Source organism: Nilaparvata lugens, chromosome 2 (genome assembly GCF_014356525.2).
Source record: "Nilaparvata lugens isolate BPH chromosome 2, ASM1435652v1, whole genome shotgun sequence".
Classification (NCBI taxonomy): Eukaryota; Metazoa; Arthropoda; class Insecta; order Hemiptera; family Delphacidae; genus Nilaparvata; species Nilaparvata lugens.
The window spans coordinates 38,669,303-38,690,915 of record NC_052505.1 but is presented as its reverse complement, the minus strand read 5'-3'; the positions used below and the strand labels follow the sequence as shown (position 1 = coordinate 38,690,915).

Here is a 21,613-nt window from a genome sequence, read left to right as displayed (position 1 = left end):
GTTTTTAGTTTAATTTACATTTCTAGAAGCTGGTTTGAAATTGATGAAATGATTATCTTCTAATATTCCAAATAATCTAATAGTTCAATATTTGAAGTAGTTTCGTTTTGAATTAGAATCGTTGTACGATTCCTAGATGAAATATATTCATTGATACATGTTACATTTAGCTCTTTTATTCGGGAACAGCTTATTAATGTATTTTAGAGACTGTCATATTGAATCAATTAGAATAATTATGAGAAAAAATTGAAATTAGCCTAGTAACTTATTCTTGTTTGTTATTTTTTATTACAGTTCCTCGTATACCACCGGCACAGTACCAGGCTGCTCCTTCGGGAACTGTAACGGTTACCACGTTGGTGAATCCTCAGACTACCATCGCCACCACCATGACTGATATAGACGGTGGAAGTGCAATACAGGATACCATGCCCAATAACAGTCAGTATTTTAAATTCCGCATCATGTGAAAAATTATTTGGTTGAAAATTCCATCTATGAATACATTTATTCAATGATGAACATTGCAATGAATAAAAATACTTTTTCAAACCCTCTGATGGGCTAGAATGGTCTGAAGTATTATTTAATGTCGAGATAACTTCTCGATGTCTCAAAAATTACAGTACGAATATTCTATGAAAATTAGATGGATTTCATCTTGAAGCATCCGGTATTCCAATAATAATGTTGAAACTGAGGTGAGAAACTGGGTCCTTTTTCTTCTACATCTACTTGAAAAATGATCCTTTATTTGAAAATATAGACACTCTATGTCTATTCCACATCTACATAATAGATTCGGCCTAACAGTTTAAGGATTGGTTCGTAATTTATAGGTAGAACGTCTGACTAGTTGTTTATGCCATAGTCGTTTTTCGTTATGCCAGAATAGTCGTTTTCTCATGGGATAGGGCACGCTGTGTCGGATTTGAGTGTTATTTCGATTCAAGTGTTTCCATTAGTTGAAAATATGCGGCGCAAGAGTCTCACCGCTCCAACAAATACATTTTTAAATGATCCTTTATTTGAAAATATAGACACTCTATGTCTATTCCACATCTACATAATAGATTCGGCCTAACAGTTTAAGGATTGGTTCGTAATTTATAGGTAGAACGTCTGACTAGTTGTTTATGCCATAGTCGTTTTTCGTTATGCCAGAATAGTCGTTTTCTCATGGGATAGGGCACGCTGTGTCGGATTTGAGTGTTATTTCGATTCAAGTGTTTCCATTAGTTGAAAATATGCGGCGCAAGAGTCTCACCGCTCCAACAAATACATTTTTTAAGCTCTACTTCAATAAATACTCACAGTGTCGCTTAATAGCCCATCAACGATTCAAAATTCTGTCTTCACCTGTTTTAATAGCGACAAACTTCCTATTCCTGTATGCTTATTCCATGACATTACTAATCTACTTTTACCAGTTTATGAGGTAATTGAACTCTTTCTGTTTGAAAACAGATGATTCTTGAGCAGCAAATGACGTATTTTGGTCAATTTATTATCCCCTTACGATTCATTTTATAAAGATCTACATCCACTCATAATCCTTACTCATTCATGAAAAGTACTGTTGATGGTTCGTCAATAAATAAAATTCCATTCTTCGTTTTTTATTTTTTGAATGCTCTCATGTAGTTAATGTTGTCTTTGAATTTTGTTTGTAGCCGGTTACATGTTACCACTTCTGGCGCGTATGATTCAAAACCAGTTAGCAGGCGGACCCCTGCCGTTGATATTGCGGGGTCATGCACTGATCCCGTCCTGTTCGACGATGGAGAAGGCGACCCCCGCTGGGGCCATCGACCCCCAAGCATCACTCATCGAACTGGTCGATGGTCTCGTGCTTTTCTATCATCTATGTGCACACAAACAACTGATAAAGGTCAGTCTGAATCTAGCTTTATATTTTTTTAGAAGAGTCGTTTGATTTCGGAGTCATGGTTGCATTGGTTATTTTTATTTATATTTATACATTGATAGATACAATATCATTCTAAAACTATCAACGATTGGGAAAGGAACAACAGGCTTAAAGCGTATGTTACAAAATAATGTAAGCAATGTAATTTTTCTTATTTTGCAATATTATTTCGGCAAATAAAATATTATTATTGTTAAGTTACCATAAGTAAGTTGTAAATAAATTCAATTAAGCTACAATTATAATTTTTGTAATGTAAATGATGAATACTATAGACATAGACTTTGCGACCTTGAAATTATGGATGCTTATTCAATTGAGAATATGGGAACTTTAATCTTCATTTTCGTGAATTTCTTTTCAAATTTCGTCAGAATCTTTGCCGGTCGGTTGTTCTAGTGGTAAGGAGCGTTACAAACCGCGGTCTGCTAGCACCGCTTGGTTTGTTCGTGGGTTCGAATCCCGCCGATGGCATAGATATGATAATATGATGAATGCTTGAGAATGTGTGGCAGTTTTGCCAAAATTGTGGATATTTATTCAATTCAAAATAAGCGAATTCATTTGAATTACTGATTTATTATAATAATTCAATAAAAGCCAATAGAGATCTCATTTTTAAGAATATAATAAATATATAATTGATTTACCATTTTCAGGTTAGCTCCTTGAGAGATAACATGGAGGAAATTGAAAACTCTCTGGAAGAAATGAAAGTGAATCTGAATAAGCTTTCGCCTTTTTCTACTGCTCAACCTGCAACGAGGAAGTCAATTGAGGTTGGTTAAAGATGTATTCTCCTATAATCTTTGTAATGAAAAGAGTTGCTCGAATCTTGTAATTGATTACATTAGAATACATAATTGAGTTTATAATTATCAGTAAGATTGATAATGATGATTGAATAAGAGTTGTTGATATCTACAATTCTGATGATGAATATAGTAAAAAACAAATTATCATTTAAGATCATTTATATACTATATTCATCACTAAAATTGTAGATTATCATGGTTTTGTAAACAGAGTTTTAGTTTGGGTTCGTGTTCATCTCATAATAAGATCAGATTCTCTTTTAATTTAACATTTTATAGTAGGTAGTTTAGAGAATGCACTTGAAACTATCAATAGTAGTAACTGTGGTATTAAAAAATAGCAGTAGATATGATTTACAAAATTCATATGGGTTTGAAATTCACTTACCACGTGGCTCATTCATGTTTATAGCCATCCCTCTTATATCAGATATAGATTATTAACGAAAATCGAAAGTGGGAGTGTTTGGAACACAAATTTGTCTTGCGTTCAGTTAGAAGATAAACTATCTTGGTTTACGTGATCCTTCTTTGGCCTAGGTCAAAGCTTTTCCCACTAGTTAATTATGACGTTTTCTCAATTGGCCAATTCATCAAAATCAGAAATAAGAGTTGAGTGTAGAACCATACTAGAGAAAAGATAGCATAAGAAGATATCCATTCCATGTGTACAGGTCGTTTGTGTTCCAAATTTCAAGACGATGTTTGTTATCTCAAGCCGATTACTGCCGATTATTGTCGGGTGAGAGTGTTAGAACGGCACAGTATGAAAGATTACCAGTGTCACTTATCTCCAAGAAAAATAACTACACTTGAACTATCAGCTTGAGTTAACATAAACGTCTTATACCATGTGATATCTTCTGATGTTTTTTTTTATATGGTAAAACTAATTGAAGTTATAATCATTTCAAAACAAAATATCCTTTTTGGGAACTCTATATAATATAATAATGTAACGGGCCCTTAATCTATGAAAATGACAATTATATTGTGTTGCAGGTGTTGGAAGAGAAGCTGACAGAAATGAGCCGCCACATGGCGTGGGTGAGAGCGGCGATCTTCTCGCCGGAAAAGCAGGCCGAACTGGCGTGGCTACTGCGCATCGTGATACGCACCCTTCAGGGCGCCTCCAGCAAGGGAAAGCTGCTCTCGTTTGTGCCCGAGTTCTACCTCGACACTCTCATTGAGCTAACCACCGCGCTGCGATCGCTATTTTGTCCCACTGTGCCCATCGACAATATTCCAGGTATCGAAAAATTATTATTTCAAATCAATTCAACAACATTTCAGATATCTGGATACTCAGCAGAACATTTGGAATGCACGGCAAAACCCGAACAGAATATTAAATATTCGTTCATTTCCAAAGTGACGTCCACTAAACCAAATTTCTAGAAAATCACAAAAAACACTGAAACAGATTATCTAAGGATAATTATAATGTTTTTTACTAGTTATACTTTCTTCACATGATATAAATACATCAATTAGTAGTAAAATACCTCAATTTCTATGAATTTCCCAAAAATCATGGAAAATAGGATGGATAAGAGTCATTTTGGAATTATAAAATTGGATAACGGACATTTTGGAACTGGAGAGATGGGACATGAGTCACTTTGTAACTAGTATAGGTTACGTTGAGCAATAACTATAGGTACCTAATAACTTGTGTGTGAATGGAAGGTAACGCTTCAAAAAATATACAGTGTAATGAAATAGTTTGCATGTATTATTCAAGATATTATAAAAGAAAATAATTAAAAAAGTAAACACTAGAAAAGCAAAAAATAGCAAACAAACAAAATGGGATTTAAATAGCAAAGTCATCGTCTTTCATAAAACCACCCTCATTTTCATCCTCAGGATTTTCTTGCCTATTATTTTGATCATTGAGAATGTCTCTGTAAAAATGTAGATTATCAACTCCTCTCCATTCTTCCCCAAAGTGTAAATGTAGGAGCTTTTCCACATCCTGTTTCTTCTTTTCCTTGAAAGGCACTCCCGTGTGGATGACTTCTGGATTTGCATGATCAAGATTCACATTAAGTTTTAAAACCTTTTTTGGTACACCACAATCAACATAATACCCAGGTTCCCCTTGAACAAGCACTGAAGCCCTTGGTGATGTACTGCGAGTGATTATAAATCTTTTTGCAGCAGTAAAACGGAAATGCCACTGTTGAGGTTTCTTGATGAACTCCTGAGCTATAGATTTCCAGTCATACATTTCAAAATCAAAACCAATCTTCAAAACATTGCCATGTTTCTCGAAAATATTCTAATATTCCTGGTTTGATGATAGTATCCAGTCGTTTTATATATTTTTCAATGCGGCCAAATACCCGGTCAGGTGGAATAAATGAATGACCAGGAATTGGGAAATGGATCACAATACTCTGAATGTTTGGAGGAGCAAGTTTTTGAAGCCATGGTAATCATTGTTCTATTTTTATTTTGCCCCCCACACCCATCAGTAAAAAACGGACACTTCTGCAGTTTTCAAAATTTGTTTGAGTGAGTCTATGAAAGACAGCAGAAGCTATTTGTGATGAACCTTTTGCACTGTCTACTTCGGCCCAAGTGTAAATAAAAACTTTATTGATCTTCATTTGAAATTCCCTGACACACAGTAAAGTTATATAGGTACAGTTGCCGACTATAATACGTTGCCTGGTCAGGAATTTTTGGGAGAGTCTGATTTTTCTGACAATCAGAAGAGAATGTTATCACATCATTTTCTTCAGCTTTCAATAACTCAAAAAAAGCATTGGCTTTTTTTCTATGAAGGTTATACTATTTTTAATACTGCTATCGGTTTTCAAGCTTTCTTTCAATTGGTTTTCAAGCAATACCTTTTGACTTGGATTTCAAAATTAGTAAAAAGAGCGTCAATGAGTGGATTAAGAGGGAATATTTCTTTACCTTAAATATAGCAATTTAATTTAGATTATTTTATTTTCATTTTATAGTCTTTTCTCTGCACAATATTTGTTTGATTTTTTATGATTCTGCGGTTATAAAATTTTGTAATTATTAGTTAAATTTAACTTTAACTTTCTGCATTATTTCGAAATATCATGTTTTTCTTTTACTGTTTTGCAACTCTCACCAGCGGGCAAAGATTTTCTTTTTGCTGGTGATGCCTAGATTTTATATTTCATTTTAATTTTATTCAAGTATATGTAATTATGCTTATTTATTTATATTTTTAATTATATGTCATATTATAAAGATTTTGTAATTTGTTTTGAATATTCTAATTGGCAATAAATGAAATTGAATGCATTTTGAAAAAGCATCAGTTGCAGGAGACCCAAATCCTAAATTATATTCGGTGCATAAAGTATTTCTAAAAAACTCATATTTCACTTCATATTGTGGATTCACCTTATTAAACTCTTTGTGCAAACTAGAAATTGTTAAACTACTAGGGAGATATTGGGGCAGAGACTGAGTTGAGCGACAGTAGTGTGATTCTTGGGCTACAAGTCTTTCAATGAACTCTTGTATCATCTTCCTATTATTATCAAGTTTTTGTGATCGATAATCCCCCCCACGAGACTCTTTGGCTAAAACACCACTCTCAAAATGTTTTTTGCAAATACGCTGAACTCTTTTTGGATCGATGCCCACTACATCACAAAATGCCGACTTAGATACCTGCTTAACTTCCTTCTTTCCAGCTTTGATTGCTGGAATATAGTATTTGTTCCAGTTCGAAGTAATCTGTTTCCTCTCTTCACGTGCTCTTGAGCGTTTTGGGGTTTCACTTTTTGTATACTGTAATATTAAATTGTCCTGTTCAATTTTTCCATGTGACTGATAAAAGTTCTGATGAAACTTACGGACATCTTGCATTGATAAAGTCGTTGCACTTGAAAACACCGTCTTTGTGTTTACACCTTGGTAATTTGGGCAAACCTTTTGATGAATATATTTTTTTCTTTGATATATTTTTTGCCCAATTTTCAGGGTTTCGAGTTTGTTTTCTTCCTTTTCCTTTGGGAACTGGAGTCACTAACCCACAAATTCGCACTTCAGCTTCTCCACGTTCATTTTTACACTCAACTACAAACTCATAACATTCAATACTGGCACGTTACAATTCAAAACATTTCTATCCAGCTGTTTATCAATGCTGCCACTACACAATCCACTGTCATATGACTAGCTACGATTTAATTTATTTTTAAAAAAGCTATTTTTGAGGTACCTGCACTGGACTCTTGGCTTGGACAAGAGACAGTATTGAATGCAAAGATGGCGTTTCATTCAAAAACTATATGGGACAAGAGTCATTTTGTAAGAATAAGGTATGAGCGGCCATCTTGATAATTCCTCTGTGGACAAGAGACACTTCGGAACAAACTCGGATTGAAGTATATTTATTTTTTTTGAAGGGACGGATTCAAGTATCCAAAGGTTTAAAGAACCCCAAACGTCAACCAAAGCTTATTGTGTTCCCAAGTAGTATGTTAGTTAGGCAAACCAATAACTGTGTCCTTTACAAGAACCAGGAGTTCCCTATACTAACATTCCATTCATCACCCGGTTGCTTGTTGCAATCCAGTGTGATATGCTTGGCAGTCACTTCAGACTGATTAGTCCTCGTGACCTACGTGAGTTCCACTCCTGGCCTACTTTGAAGGTCCTACCGCTGAGGAAGGGGTGGACAAGTTGCCTCTAGGGCGCCCGGCCACCCTTGACTCAGCCTCTTGACCCACATTTGTACCTGGAGTTTCACCCATCTCTGGTCTCTTGGGTTTATCTTTTTGTCCCTCCGAAACTTCGCAGGGTCAGAAGCCTCACCTCTCCCAAGAAGTTTTGCCTAAATGGCCGTCCTTCTTTGAGCAGTGGTGAGGTTTGGTCACTCCACCCAAAACTCGTGACCTACGTGAGTCCACTCCTGTTCTTTATGTAGGTCCTTTTGCTGAGAGAGGGGACGCCAAACTGCCTCTAGGGCACCCGGCGCCCGGCCACCCTCGACTCAGCCTATTGACCCACATTTGTGCATGGAGTTTAACCCATCTCTGGTCTCTTGGGTTTTTGTTTTTGCCCCTCCAAAACTCTGCAGGGTCAGAAGCCTCACTTCTCCCAAGAAGTTTTGCCTAAATGGCCGTCCTTCTTTGAGCAGTGGTGAGGTTTGGTCACTCCACCCAAAACTCGTGACCTACGTGAGTCCACTCCAGGTCTTTATGTAGGTCCTTTCGCTGAGAGAAGGGACGCCAAACTGCCTCGACTTAGCCTCTTGGACCTACATTTGTGCCTGGAGATTCACCCATCTCTAGGATTGGCATACAGAAATCGAATCCCCAAATTGATTTACCATTGAACAATATAAATGACCATTTCGTTTCACATTCCAACCAACGCGACGAAGTTGTCATTGGTAATCATATCAATGATCTTGAAGAGCAGGTTACAAACTTAGATATACCACTTATTTTTCCACTTATTTCAGATATACCACTGATCAATTTCATTTCCACCCAATCTCTGAAGAAGACACTTTCAAAGCAATTCAACGTATTCATAGTAATGCTATGAGTGTAGACAAAATTCCTATTAAATTTATCAAGAAGATGTTATTTGCTGCTTTACCAACCATTACATACATTTTCAACAAGTCACTTGAAGAAGGCAATTCCCTGAAAACTGGAAGTTTGCTCTGGTTCACCCTCTAAATAGAGTTGCATCACCCAATGAAGTTGAGGATTTCAGACCAATCAGTATTCTACCTGCATTGTCCAAAGTGCTAGAAAGACTTATTCATGCTCAAGTTGTAAAATTTCTAGACAACAATAGAAAGTTTCATAACTTTCAATCAGGCTTTAGAAAATTCCATTGTCCATTCAACTGAGACAGCTCTCCTTCGTGTCACTGATGATATAAGGTCAGCTATGGACCAAAGAAAATGCATCATCCTCACCCTATTTTATTTTTCTAAAGCATTTGATACTGTTGATCATAAAGTTCTTTTGAATAAGTTAGCTATTCTTGGTTTTAGTCACAACTCCCTAGTTTGGTTCAAATCCTATCTTTTAGGTAGGAAACAATGTGTTTCTGTTGGTGAATACAAGTCAAATTGGAAAAATGTTATGCATGGAGTACCACAAGATTCAATTTTAGGCCCTCTCCTATTCACTTTGTATGCTAATGACCTTTCTTCCATTATCAAGTTCTCCAGCTTCCATACTTATGCAGATGACCTTCAAATTTATTTAAGCTGTCCCTTAACAAAAATAGATAAAACAGTTGGAATTATGAATCTAGATATCAATTCGATATTTGAATGGACAAAGAAAAATGGCCTCAAGCTTGATCCCATCAAAACACAACCCATTATAATTGGATATTCTCGTCTTATAAACAATATTGACCTTGAATCGATTCACAAAATAAGTGTTGATGGTAATGACATTCCTTACTGTAGCTCAGTGAAAAATCTAGGAATTATTATGTATAATACTCTTGACTGGTCAGAACAAGTGAACAAAACATGTAAAAAGGTATTTTCAGCGATGCATTCATTGAAGAAAATGCACGACATCCTCCCTATATACATTAAATTGTTATTGGTTCAATCTCTTATCTTCCCACATTTAACGTATTGTAATTCTGTTCTCAACGATATGCAACTCACTCTGAATGATAAACTACAGCGTTGCCAAAATTATTGTCTACGTTTTGTCTACTCTCTTCAACGTCATGAACATATCACCCCTGCCCACATTGTCAGTTCAACATTGAAGCTTCCCGATCAAAGACGTTTTCGAATAGTCAAGCTTGTTAGAGATATCTTGAAATACGGAAATCCGAACTATTTCAAAGATGATATCAAATTTGCTTCTGAAGGTAGGAGGATAGATGCTTCACATACTAGAACCGGAGAAAGTACTTTAAGGATACCCAACCATCGAACCACTATTTTCACAAAATCATTTTTAGTCAGTGCCTGTCGTGCATGGAATGCACTTCCTGTTTCTATCAGGTCCATCGAGAGCCGAGCGAGCTTCATCCTGACTTTAAAAAAACATATTTTGGAACAAATAACTGAAACTGTCCAGCCCTAATACGATCACATGACAACCATCCCTCACCCATCCCACCAATACAAACCTCTAAACCTGTTATAGAATAAATTGTATACATAGGTATATTATAAAAACTCATGTTATTTTAATTATTCACTGCATACTGCTGTATATTACTAAAAGTTGACTACTTTCAGCCTACTCCTTTTTATTAATCAATGATTTGATCTTATCTACATATATAATTTTGTTACTTTATTAATTTTCTTTTTTTCTTTCTCTTGAATATTCATATTAATTAAAACTTTTACAATATTTCCATTTATAAATAAATCCTTAGTTGAATTAATGAAATTAACGTTTTGGTTGAGAGCTAGTGGGAAGGATATTTTGAATATTCTTTCCGAAGAATGGACATTGATATGTCCAAAGCTCCGCCAATTTATGTAGAAGCATAACAATATTATCTTTAGTTATTACAAATTGCTTTTTCGTATCATATACAGTTCAATAATTATTTTCTTAGTCTATATTATGTAAATTATCTATAATTTTGCTGTATTGTAAGCTATTTTATATAAGTGTATAAGCCAGTATATATTGTAATCTACATAAATAAAGTACTCAATCAATCAATCTGTGAACGGAGGGGGTTTGTTTCTTCTTTTCTATAATATTTGCTAAAGTTTACTGCTATCAAATCATCTACCAGTATTTGAATCCTTGATTGGTTGGGAGCTCTTAGTGGATTCGTTCATTCAAATGCACAGATTGTCATCATTGTAACCTATTCTAGCAACTATAGTAACTACGAGCCAGGAACTCCAATGAAAAATACTTTTTAAATTCAACCTCAGGTTGAACTCATTAACGAATCAATAGAAATCATGTTAAATTTTCCAACAAAGCAACTTAGTAACTGATTCAGAAAAAGAAGGTAATTCAATTTCAATCTATTTTGGGAACCTGCTAATGTGCTGCAACTAAATTCGGGCCTCGGTCATTCTATGTACTAAATTCCAAGCTAAATAAAAACAATAGTTTGGCACTCACCATTTCAAAAATATTCAAACTTTACTTTTGAGAACACTTAATCCAAAACTCAATAAACTCAGAAGTACCGTAATGAAACTCACTATACTCTACTTAAATTCATGCACACAACTAACCTTCTAATTTTACACCTACTGATTCTATCAATTTTATATTACTATACAAACTACAACAAAAGTACTGATAATGAAAAACTTTTCAATTTGTCCCTCTGGATGGGCAACAGACCCATTCAGAGGACCGATGCTGGCGCACCGTTACATGATTTTTCGTTTGTGTCTCAATACCAACTGTGGCCCTTTCACTGAGAATTTATTATTCCCCCTCCCAATTCTCAATACAGTGGCTTTTTCGACATGAAATTGAAACTGTACTTGAAAAATGCACGAAAATTGCTTTAATTTCGACAACTAAGCAACAAGCTAGCAAATTCAATAAACATGGTCAAATATTCTCACACTAAAATCTGAAAGTACGAATCAAAGTTCATTCCAGTTCAATAACCTTAAAAATAATATAATATACACAAAAACAACTACAATACTACCCTCTCAATATCACACTATTACAAATCAATCAGTCTCTTGGGTTATTCTTTGTGCCCCACCGAAACTGCCCTGATGGGGCAGTTGCCTTGAGGTTCATTTTAGTCGCCTCCTAAGACAAGCATGGATACTGTGGGTAAATTCTGGTTTTCAACACATTCTTGAGTACGATGATCGACTCAAAGCTCTCCCAACCCACATATGGCTAATAGAGTCGCACTAAGAATGGGCTTGAAAAAATTTCCAAAGATATGCCTAAAATCAGCATTTTTCCAGTGTTTTTCTGCGTTTTGTCAACTTCTTCAAGAACCAATTGGCATAAAAAATTGTCAAATATGGTGAACAGGATCAGATGTGGTATGAGAAGGGTTTTATATAACGCTCAAGTTCCGCCCAAGATCAGTGGTTTTGAACGTTTCTCCTGCGTTACCTAGGCCTTCTCAAGAACTTATTGACAGGTCATGTTCGAATTTGGTACAATTTGATACAGAAGCTCAGCAAGGATCAAGAAATTTTGTCTTGAGAGGACTTCAGAAGATTCGCTCAATATAGGCGGTTCTCCTAGCGTTCCTTAGCGGTTTTTCACATTTTTAAAGAACAAATTGAGAGAAAATGTTCAAATTTGGTACAGAAGTTCAGCTAGGTTCTAGTAATTTTGTCTTGAGAGGACTTCAAAATTACGCCAAAGATACGCCCAATATAGGCGCTTTTACAGCGTTTTCCAAGCGTTCCCCAGTGGTTTTTAGAGGGTTTATTTTCTCAGGTTCTTCCTTTCGTATCAATCCAATTCTCTACATTTCTCTAGCAAACTCATACTTGAGAAGGCTAGTTATGAATGTTTGTTAAGTTCTCCAAATTAATTCCGATAAAAATATTTGTATATTTTTGAAACCCTGCGCTACATAAATCAAAGAAAACTAACTGTTGATTGAATCGAGCCTGAAAGTCTCTTTTGATTCTTGCTGATCCTATTTTTGGATTATTCAGCCGGGGTCCAGGGGGCGGAGCACTACCTCCGTAAACAAAGCCGTAGTGCGTTCGTGTGACGTCAGCACAGGTAGGGCTCCTAAACCAATAGAAACTCTAGCTGATATAGATCAGCTGAAATCAACGAATTTTTATTGGTGTAGGAGCCCTACCTGTGCTGACGTCACACGAATGCACTACGGCTTTGTTTACGGAGGTAGTGGGCGGAGCCCCTGGCTAGACGGATAAGGCTAGCGGATAATTATAAGCTTGTATAATATAAACTATTTTATAAATAACAACATCATGGTTGAATAGAAATCCAAATTTTCCATCTGTAGACTACATTATAATTATACACTGATCAAAGAGTTAATTTCATTGACTTTACTAATGATTAGATAGATTTTGTTTTGCAGATAAATCTATTTGTTCTTTATTATTCTAAGTTACTTTGTATTTTTCCTGTTATAAATTTCTATTTCATTGAACTCACCATCACTCTACACTCTCTATTCGATCCGACTATTCTCATCGAAAATATTCCAACTACGTTTCAAAAGTTCTTTTGAATAAGTTAGCTATTCTTGGTTTTAGTCACAACTCCCTAGTTTGGTTCAAATCCTATCTTTTAGGTAGGAAACAATGTGTTTCTGTTGGTGAATACAAGTCAAATTGGAAAAATGTTATGCATGGAGTACCACAAGATTCAATTTTAGGCCCTCTCCTATTCACTTTGTATGCTAATGACCTTTCTTCCATTATCAAGTTCTCCAGCTTCCATACTTATGCAGATGACCTTCAAATTTATTTAAGCTGTCCCTTAACAAAAATAGATAAAACAGTTGGAATTATGAATCTAGATATCAATTCGATATTTGAATGGACAAAGAAAAATGGCCTCAAGCTTGATCCCATCAAAACACAACCCATTATAATTGGATATTCTCGTCTTATAAACAATATTGACCTTGAATCGATTCACAAAATAAGTGTTGATGGTAATGACATTCCTTACTGTAGCTCAGTGAAAAATCTAGGAATTATTATGTATAATACTCTTGACTGGTCAGAACAAGTGAACAAAACATGTAAAAAGGTATTTTCAGCGATGCATTCATTGAAGAAAATGCACGACATCCTCCCTATATACATTAAATTGTTATTGGTTCAATCTCTTATCTTCCCACATTTAACGTATTGTAATTCTGTTCTCAACGATATGCAACTCACTCTGAATGATAAACTACAGCGTTGCCAAAATTATTGTCTACGTTTCATCTACTCTCTTCAACGTCATGAACACCCCTGCCCACATTGCCAGTTCAACATTGAAGCTTCCCGATCAAAGACGTTTTCGAATAGTCAAGCTTGTTAGAGATATCTTGAAATACGGAAATCCGAACTATTTCAAAGATGATATCAAATTTGCTTCTGAAGGTAGGAGGATAGATGCTTCACATACTAGAACCGGAGAAAGTACTTTAAGGATACCCAACCATCGAACCACTATTTTCACAAAATCATTTTTAGTCAGTGCCTGTCGTGCATGGAATGCACTTCCTGTTTCTATCAGGTCCATCGAGAGCCGAGCGAGCTTCATCCTGACTTTAAAAAAACATATTTTGAACAAATAACTGAAACTGTCCAGCCCTAGAACGATCACATGACAACCATCCCTCACCCATCCCACCAATACAAACCTCTAAACCTGTTATAGAATAAATTGTATATATAGGTATATTATAAAAACTCATGTTATTTTAATTATTCACTGCATACTGCTGTATATTACTAAAAGTTGATTACCCTGATCTACTTTCAGCCTACTCCTTTTTATTAATCAATGATTTGATCTTATCTACATATATAATTTTGTTACTTTATTAATTTTCTTTTTTTCTTTCTCTTGAATATTCATATTAATTAAAACTTTTACAATATTTCCATTTATAAATAAATCCTTAGTTGAATTAATGAAATTAACGTTTTGGTTGAGAGCTAGTGGGAAGGATATTTTGAATATTCTTTCCGAAGAATGGACATTGATATGTCCAAAGCTCCGCCAATTTATGTAGAAGCATAACAATATTATCTTTAGTTATTACAAATTGCTTTTTCGTATCATATACAGTTCAATAATTATTTTCTTAGTCTATATTATGTAAATTATCTATAATTTTGCTGTATTGTAAGCTATTTTATATAAGTGTATAAGCCAGTATATATTGTAATCTACATAAATAAAGTACTCAATCAATCAATCTGTGAACGGAGGGGGTTTGTTTCTTCTTTTCTATAATATTTGCTAAAGTTTACTGCTATCAAATCATCTACCAGTATTTGAATCCTTGATTGGTTGGGAGCTCTTAGTGGATTCGTTCATTCAAATGCACAGATTGTCATCATTGTAACCTATTCTAGCAACTATAGTAACTACGAGCCAGGAACTCCAATGAAAAATACTTTTTAAATTCAACCTCAGGTTGAACTCATTAACGAATCAATAGAAATCATGTTAAATTTTCCAACAAAGCAACTTAGTAACTGATTCAGAAAAAGAAGGTAATTCAATTTCAATCTATTTTGGGAACCTGCTAATGTGCTGCAACTAAATTCGGGCCTCGGTCATTCTATGTACTAAATTCCAAGCTAAATAAAAACAATAGTTTGGCACTCACCATTTCAAAAATATTCAAACTTTACTTTTGAGAACACTTAATCCAAAACTCAATAAACTCAGAAGTACCGTAATGAAACTCACTATACTCTACTTAAATTCATGCACACAACTAACCTTCTAATTTTACACCTACTGATTCTATCAATTTTATATTACTATACAAACTACAACAAAAGTACTGATAATGAAAAACTTTTCAATTTGTCCCTCTGGATGGGCAACAGACCCATTCAGAGGACCGATGCTGGCGCACCGTTACATGATTTTTCGTTTGTGTCTCAATACCAACTGTGGCCCTTTCACTGAGAATTTATTATTCCCCCTCCCAATTCTCAATACAGTGGCTTTTTCGACATGAAATTGAAACTGTACTTGAAAAATGCACGAAAATTGCTTTAATTTCGACAACTAAGCAACAAGTTAGCAAATTCAATAAACATGGTCAAATATTCTCACACTAAAATCTGAAAGTACGAATCAAAGTTCATTCCAGTTCAATAACCTTAAAAATAATATAATATACACAAAAACAACTACAATACTACCCTCTCAATATCACACTATTACAAATCAATCAGTCTCTTGGGTTATTCTTTTTGCCCCACCGAAACTGCCCTGATGGGGCAGTTGCCTTGAGGTTCATTTTAGTCGCCTCCTAAGACAAGCATGGATACTGTGGGTAAATTCTGGTTTTCAACACATTCTTGAGTACGATGATCGACTCAAAGCTCTCCCAACCCACATATGGCTAATAGAGTCGCACTAAGAATGGGCTTGAAAAAATTTCCAAAGATATGCCTAAAATCAGCATTTTTCCAGTGTTTTTCTGCGTTTTGTCAACTTCTTCAAGAACCAATTGGCATAAAAAATTGTCAAATATGGTGAACAGGATCAGATGTGGTATGAGAAGGGTTTTATATAACGCTCAAGTTCCGCCCAAGATCAGTGGTTTTGAACGTTTCTCCTGCGTTACCTAGGCCTTCTCAAGAACTTATTGACAGGTCATGTTCGAATTTGGTACAATTTGATACAGAAGCTCAGCAAGGATCAAGAAATTTTGTCTTGAGAGGACTTCAGAAGATTCGCTCAATATAGGCGGTTCTCCTAGCGTTCCTTAGCGGTTTTTCACATTTTTAAAGAACAAATTGAGAGAAAATGTTCAAATTTGGTACAGAAGTTCAGCTAGGTTCTAGTAATTTTGTCTTGAGAGGACTTCAAAATTACGCCAAAGATACGCCCAATATAGGCGCTTTTACAGCGTTTTCCAAGCGTTCCCCAGTGGTTTTTAGAGGGTTTATTTTCTCAGGTTCTTCCTTTCGTATCAATCCAATTCTCTACATTTCTCTAGCAAACTCATACTTGAGAAGGCTAGTTATGAATGTTTGTTAAGTTCTCCAAATTAATTCCGATAAAAATATTTGTATATTTTTGAAACCCTGCGCTACATAAATCAAAGAAAACTAACTGTTGATTGAATCGAGCCTGAAAGTCTCTTTTGATTCTTGCTGATCCTATTTTTGGATTATTCAGCCGGGGTCCAGGGGGCGGAGCACTACCTCCGTAAACAAAGCCGTAGTGCGTTCGTGTGACGTCAGCACAGGTAGGGCTCCTAAACCAATAGAAACTCTAGCTGATATAGATCAGCTGAAATCAACGAATTTTTATTGGTGTAGGAGCCCTACCTGTGCTGACGTCACACGAATGAACTACGGCTTTGTTTACGGAGGTAGTGGGCGGAGCCCCTGGCTAGACGGATAAGGCTAGCGGATAATTATAAGCTTGTATAATATAAACTATTTTATAAATAACAACATCATGGTTGAATAGAAATCCAAATTTTCCATCTGTAGACTACATTATAATTATACACTGATCAAAGAGTTAATTTCATTGACTTTACTAATGATTAGATAGATTTTGTTTTGCAGATAAATCTATTTGTTCTTTATTATTCTAAGTTACTTTGTATTTTTCCTGTTATAAATTTCTATTTCATTGAACTCACCATCACTCTACACTCTCTATTCGATCCGACTATTCTCATCGAAAATATTCCAACTACGTTTCAAAAGTACTTTTTGATATCATTATCTTATCTTGTATAACTGTAAATTAATTTTTCAGATTGGCAATCGATCCTGATGGATGTTGGTGAATTTGTTTGTACCCATTTTGCTGATCCAAGGATTGTTCATGCCAGCTGCAAAGATACTCTAGTCCAATCATTAGCCGCTTTCGTCTGCTGTTCAAGCACACTCAAGTGCCTAGAAATGCTACCGTTGGAGAGGTAAATATTGACACTTCTCTTAAAATGTCATCAAAGTTCATCATTTGTTACCAAATTTTAATGGTCTTCAAAAATAGCACAATTTATTTTCCTTTTTACTTCAAGGGTTAGACATTTGCCTGTTTCGACTTGGAGTTATAACAAAGTAATATTTTGAATTGAAATAAATTTTCTATAAAAGCAAAAGTTATCACAAAACTTCCTCTAATGAATTAACAGTGAACAAATTAATCGCTTAGGAACTTTGATTAGATTATATAATATATTTTGAAAATGCTACATTATAATATTCATGTCTATTACTCTTGATATCAATATTACAATATTCAACTTCTAATTCCCTGTCATCTTCTTTTCAGTCTTGTAACCTGCAAATTAGATGAAAGCATCATGCTTATCAATAAATAAATAGATAAATTTCCAACCATTTCACCTTTTTACCTTTTCATTCCTGATTCAAGTTATCATGGATTAAAATTTTTTATCAAGCTTCTGGAATTTTTAAGCCTTTTGGAAAATCAAGGTGTGAACTAGAACCTTGGTTGAAGCAAGATTATTTTCAGAGTATTGTCTTTCAGCTAGGACATGTTTGAAGCTCATGAACATGGAAGTTAGTCCAACTATTTAAGTTAATCCAAAAAAATGTAGCATTAGTAGCTCCGAACACAGATTATGAGTATTTAACTTTTAATACTCATAAAAATAAACATTTATGATAGAAAATTATGCTCATGTATTAATAAATTGAAATGTACGTCTCATAATATATATTATATACAATATATTATATATTAATTTACAATAAATTGATGTTTTGAGCAGAATTGAGCAATTCTATGTTTTTTATTTGCTGTCATACGACAACACCCATAGTCATACTTTAATTGATATAATATTTTGTTTTATAGTATAGTTATATAGTTTTATTATATAGTTTTATATAGTTTCTATTTTGTTTTTGTCGTATAGTTGTATGCACTTGCTTACTTATAGGATATTTAGATATAAATTTGCTTAGAAACTATTTTTCCGTAATGTATAAGTTGAGAACCTTCAAATCTTCAATCCTTTCTTGTAATTAATGTTTTGGGAGCCGTTAACCCTTCAATCTTCTTTTGGTGATGAATGAGTTGAGTACCTTCAATTCTTTCTCGTGCTGAATGTGTTGAGAATCTTCATCTCTTTGATCTTTAATCGTAATAGATGTTTCGGGAACGTCCACCAAAGTTTACTCATCTGCGACTGATGCTGTGTGTGATGCCCGATGTTTTAGTAAACCATGAAATGTGGCGAATGTTTTACAGCCGCAGTGCGATGATCTGTGGCCTGCTGCGGCCGTACGAGAACCGGGCGTGGGCGCAGAGCAATTGGGTGCTGGTGCGCTTCTGGCAGGGCAACGGATTCGCCTTCCGCTACAACAAGTCGCCGCATCTCACCACCAAGTTCGGCCCCAGAGACATCAGGCTCGACGGCAGCCTCGTAGTCCAACCAATAGGTATGCCATACCATCCTCTCCATCCATAGCATCTTCAAACAGTGAGTATAACCATAGAGAAAAGATAGCATAAGAAGATATTCCATGGTATAGGGAGTTTATGTTCCAAAATTCTCTGTTTACTCAAGTCGATAGTCCTAGTAGTTGTGACGCTGGTAGTCTCTCATACTGTGCCATTCTTACATTCTCACCCCAACAAAACAGTAGGTAATAATAGACAGTAGTAATAATATTAGACAGTAGTCGACTGTAATCGGATTGAGTTAACAAAGATTCGGCTTGAGTTTTGAAAATAAACCTCCTACAGCTTCTTCTTATGCTATCTTTCCTCTGTGGTACAACACAATTTCAAATTGACTTTCAATCAATTCGGACCTAGAGTCAATCAGTATTGCGGGTGTCTTCACATTAGTCCGATAAATTTGTAAGGCTGCTAGTTAAATCTTAAAACGAGTATGAGATTCAAAATTGTACTCATTTTTTATGTATCAATTTTCAAATTAATTTTGTATATTACTCTACTTGAGAATGTGTATTGGTCTTTTGAATTGGATTGGATCACATTTAATCGCTTGATCAGTCCAACTATCATATTATGTCTCCATTTTGGAAGAAATATTGGAAAAATTATGACAAATTGTCATTTCATGGCAAATAAATGTGATTTTACACAACTCCAAATTGATTAATTTCATAATTTGGTTGCATAATTTATAGTATTATACTAGATCAATTATAGCAAATTTGAATTTTTCACTTTAGTTGTTCTGATCTTGGATTGATCCGTCATGTTTATCAATAACATTTTGAAAAAAAAAATAATATTCGTAGATTGAAATTGTTGAAATGGATGTTGTTACAGCTGACCCATGTCCATCAGTGGTATTCCAACAGCAAATCAGTGACTCACTAATCAATGATGAGAAGCTGGCGACCGCATTCATCAACTCAATTCTCAATCAACTCAATTGGGCGTTTTCTGAGTTCATTGGAATGTTGCAAGAGGTAAGCATGGTTGTTGGTAAGCATGTCATTTCCACGTTACTTGTACTAAAATGATCTCTGTAAAAAAACATTTCCACTTGAAATTTTCGAAACAAAGAATGTTATGTTGCAGCTATAATCATGCACTGGAATTATAATTAACAGATATCATAATGTGTGAATAGAATGCAGATTTCACGAATATTTTTTTAAACTGAATTCAACTTTTGTGAGCGTAAAGATTTGTCCATTTGAACTGAAATTCAACACTCAGAACAATACCATGAGCATGGAAATTTCAAGAAATTAATAGGTGTAGAAGATGGAAAAATGATTGTAGAATTAGGGCTAAGCCATACGAAGTGTTTTTTCAGGGTTTTCAGACGAGTCGGCAGGGTGAGAAGTTCTCTGAATTGGCTGATTATCAGCTGATTTCCGAACGCCATCCCAACTAATCTAAAACGCCTGAAAAACGTTCGTTTGGCTTGCCACTTGATTGATGCAGATTAATGGATGTAAATTAATGAATGTAATTTACACCTTCAATGACTTCAGTTAACAACTACAACAAAACTTTGTTTAGGGACCTAAGGGGCTTCAAGTTTGGCTTTCTTTTGCAATGTTTTAAAAAAAATGTCTTGGAAATAGAGTCAAGTATTTGGTTTGAAGTCGATAGAAGAGTATTCTAATGAAATTCAAGTGACAAAAATAAATACATAAATACCACTGTAATCTACCCATCACGAGCCGCGCTTTGGATTGCATGCTATCTAATTCAATCCAAATCTCATTTCATGTATATCACTTCTATAGTGCGGTCCACGTTATAATGTCAGTATTTGATCAACATTGGTGTTGCTATCCTTGTCTACCATTTGACAAAGCAGATACCGCTATCCTTTTCTAGCTCCACAACGCAAACAGATCGTTATTCAACAATGTAGAAATATATTTATAATCTGGCAAGACAGAGAATCAGCAACGCTGTTCTCCTGTCCTTTTCTACTGCCATTATAACGTGGACCTCACTATACCTATCTTTGTGTTACTGTGCATGTAGTGAAGAGGACATCAGGTTGTCTGCCGCCTGCTGACTAGTGAAAAAAAGACTGTCATAATAATATTACTCTATTCCCTTCAAGCCGCTGCTATTTCAATTTTTTCTCGCGGTTAAATCATTTATACAAAGTCGTCGGCACTGTAAACTGGCCTTATTTCATTTTAAATCGCTTTAGTTATAATACTTACTAGTAAAGTATACTAGTTACTTTAGTAATAAGTACTTATTCGATAAATGACTGCTCACTTGATTTGAGTGAAACTTTCATCTCTTAACAGATTCAAAACTTGACATCGAGGCCAGAAAGGCCAGATCGAGTGTTGATTGAGTCGCGCCAGCTGAAGATCTGTGCAACCTGCTTTGACCTGACCTTATCGCTGCTGCGGGTTCTCGAGATGATGGCCAGCATCGCCAGGCCGCTCTTCACCAACACATCCAGGGAGAGCTCGGAAACGCTCCTCGAGAGAATGTGTCAGGTTTGTTCAACTTGAATAGCTAATTCATAGATAAACACCGAGTAGGGCTTTACTATTCTCAGGAAATTTTAGTTTTAACTTATATTATTATAAAATCTAGAATATTTAAATTTATAAATTGTACAAGAAACCAGAGGGGAAGGATGGGCAGCTTAAAATATATGAGCATGAATTCGAGCAAGTACAGGAATTCAAATATCTTGGGTTAACAATCTCAAGTAAAAAATTGGATATTGTAGAGATACAAAATAGTTGTACTCAGCAAACGGGCACGTA

The 21,613-nt window shown here is 35.1% G+C and overlaps 1 protein-coding gene across 2 annotated transcripts in view; it reads left to right on the top strand.

Moving 5' to 3' along the window:
• Nucleotides 1-21,613, top strand: part of LOC111053921 (E3 ubiquitin-protein ligase RNF123) — a 75,889-nt gene that overhangs the window by 46,304 nt on the left and 7,972 nt on the right. For both annotated transcript variants that reach the window (XM_039421190.1, XM_022340861.2), the window contains exons 13-20: nucleotides 298-444; nucleotides 1,677-1,894; nucleotides 2,593-2,712; nucleotides 3,751-3,997; nucleotides 17,160-17,322; nucleotides 18,627-18,817; nucleotides 19,680-19,822; nucleotides 21,140-21,337. In XM_039421190.1, coding sequence (XP_039277124.1) covers nucleotides 298-444; nucleotides 1,677-1,894; nucleotides 2,593-2,712; nucleotides 3,751-3,997; nucleotides 17,160-17,322; nucleotides 18,627-18,817; nucleotides 19,680-19,822; nucleotides 21,140-21,337 — 1,427 coding nt within the window. The remainder of the gene's footprint in view (nucleotides 1-297; nucleotides 445-1,676; nucleotides 1,895-2,592; nucleotides 2,713-3,750; nucleotides 3,998-17,159; nucleotides 17,323-18,626; nucleotides 18,818-19,679; nucleotides 19,823-21,139; nucleotides 21,338-21,613) is intronic.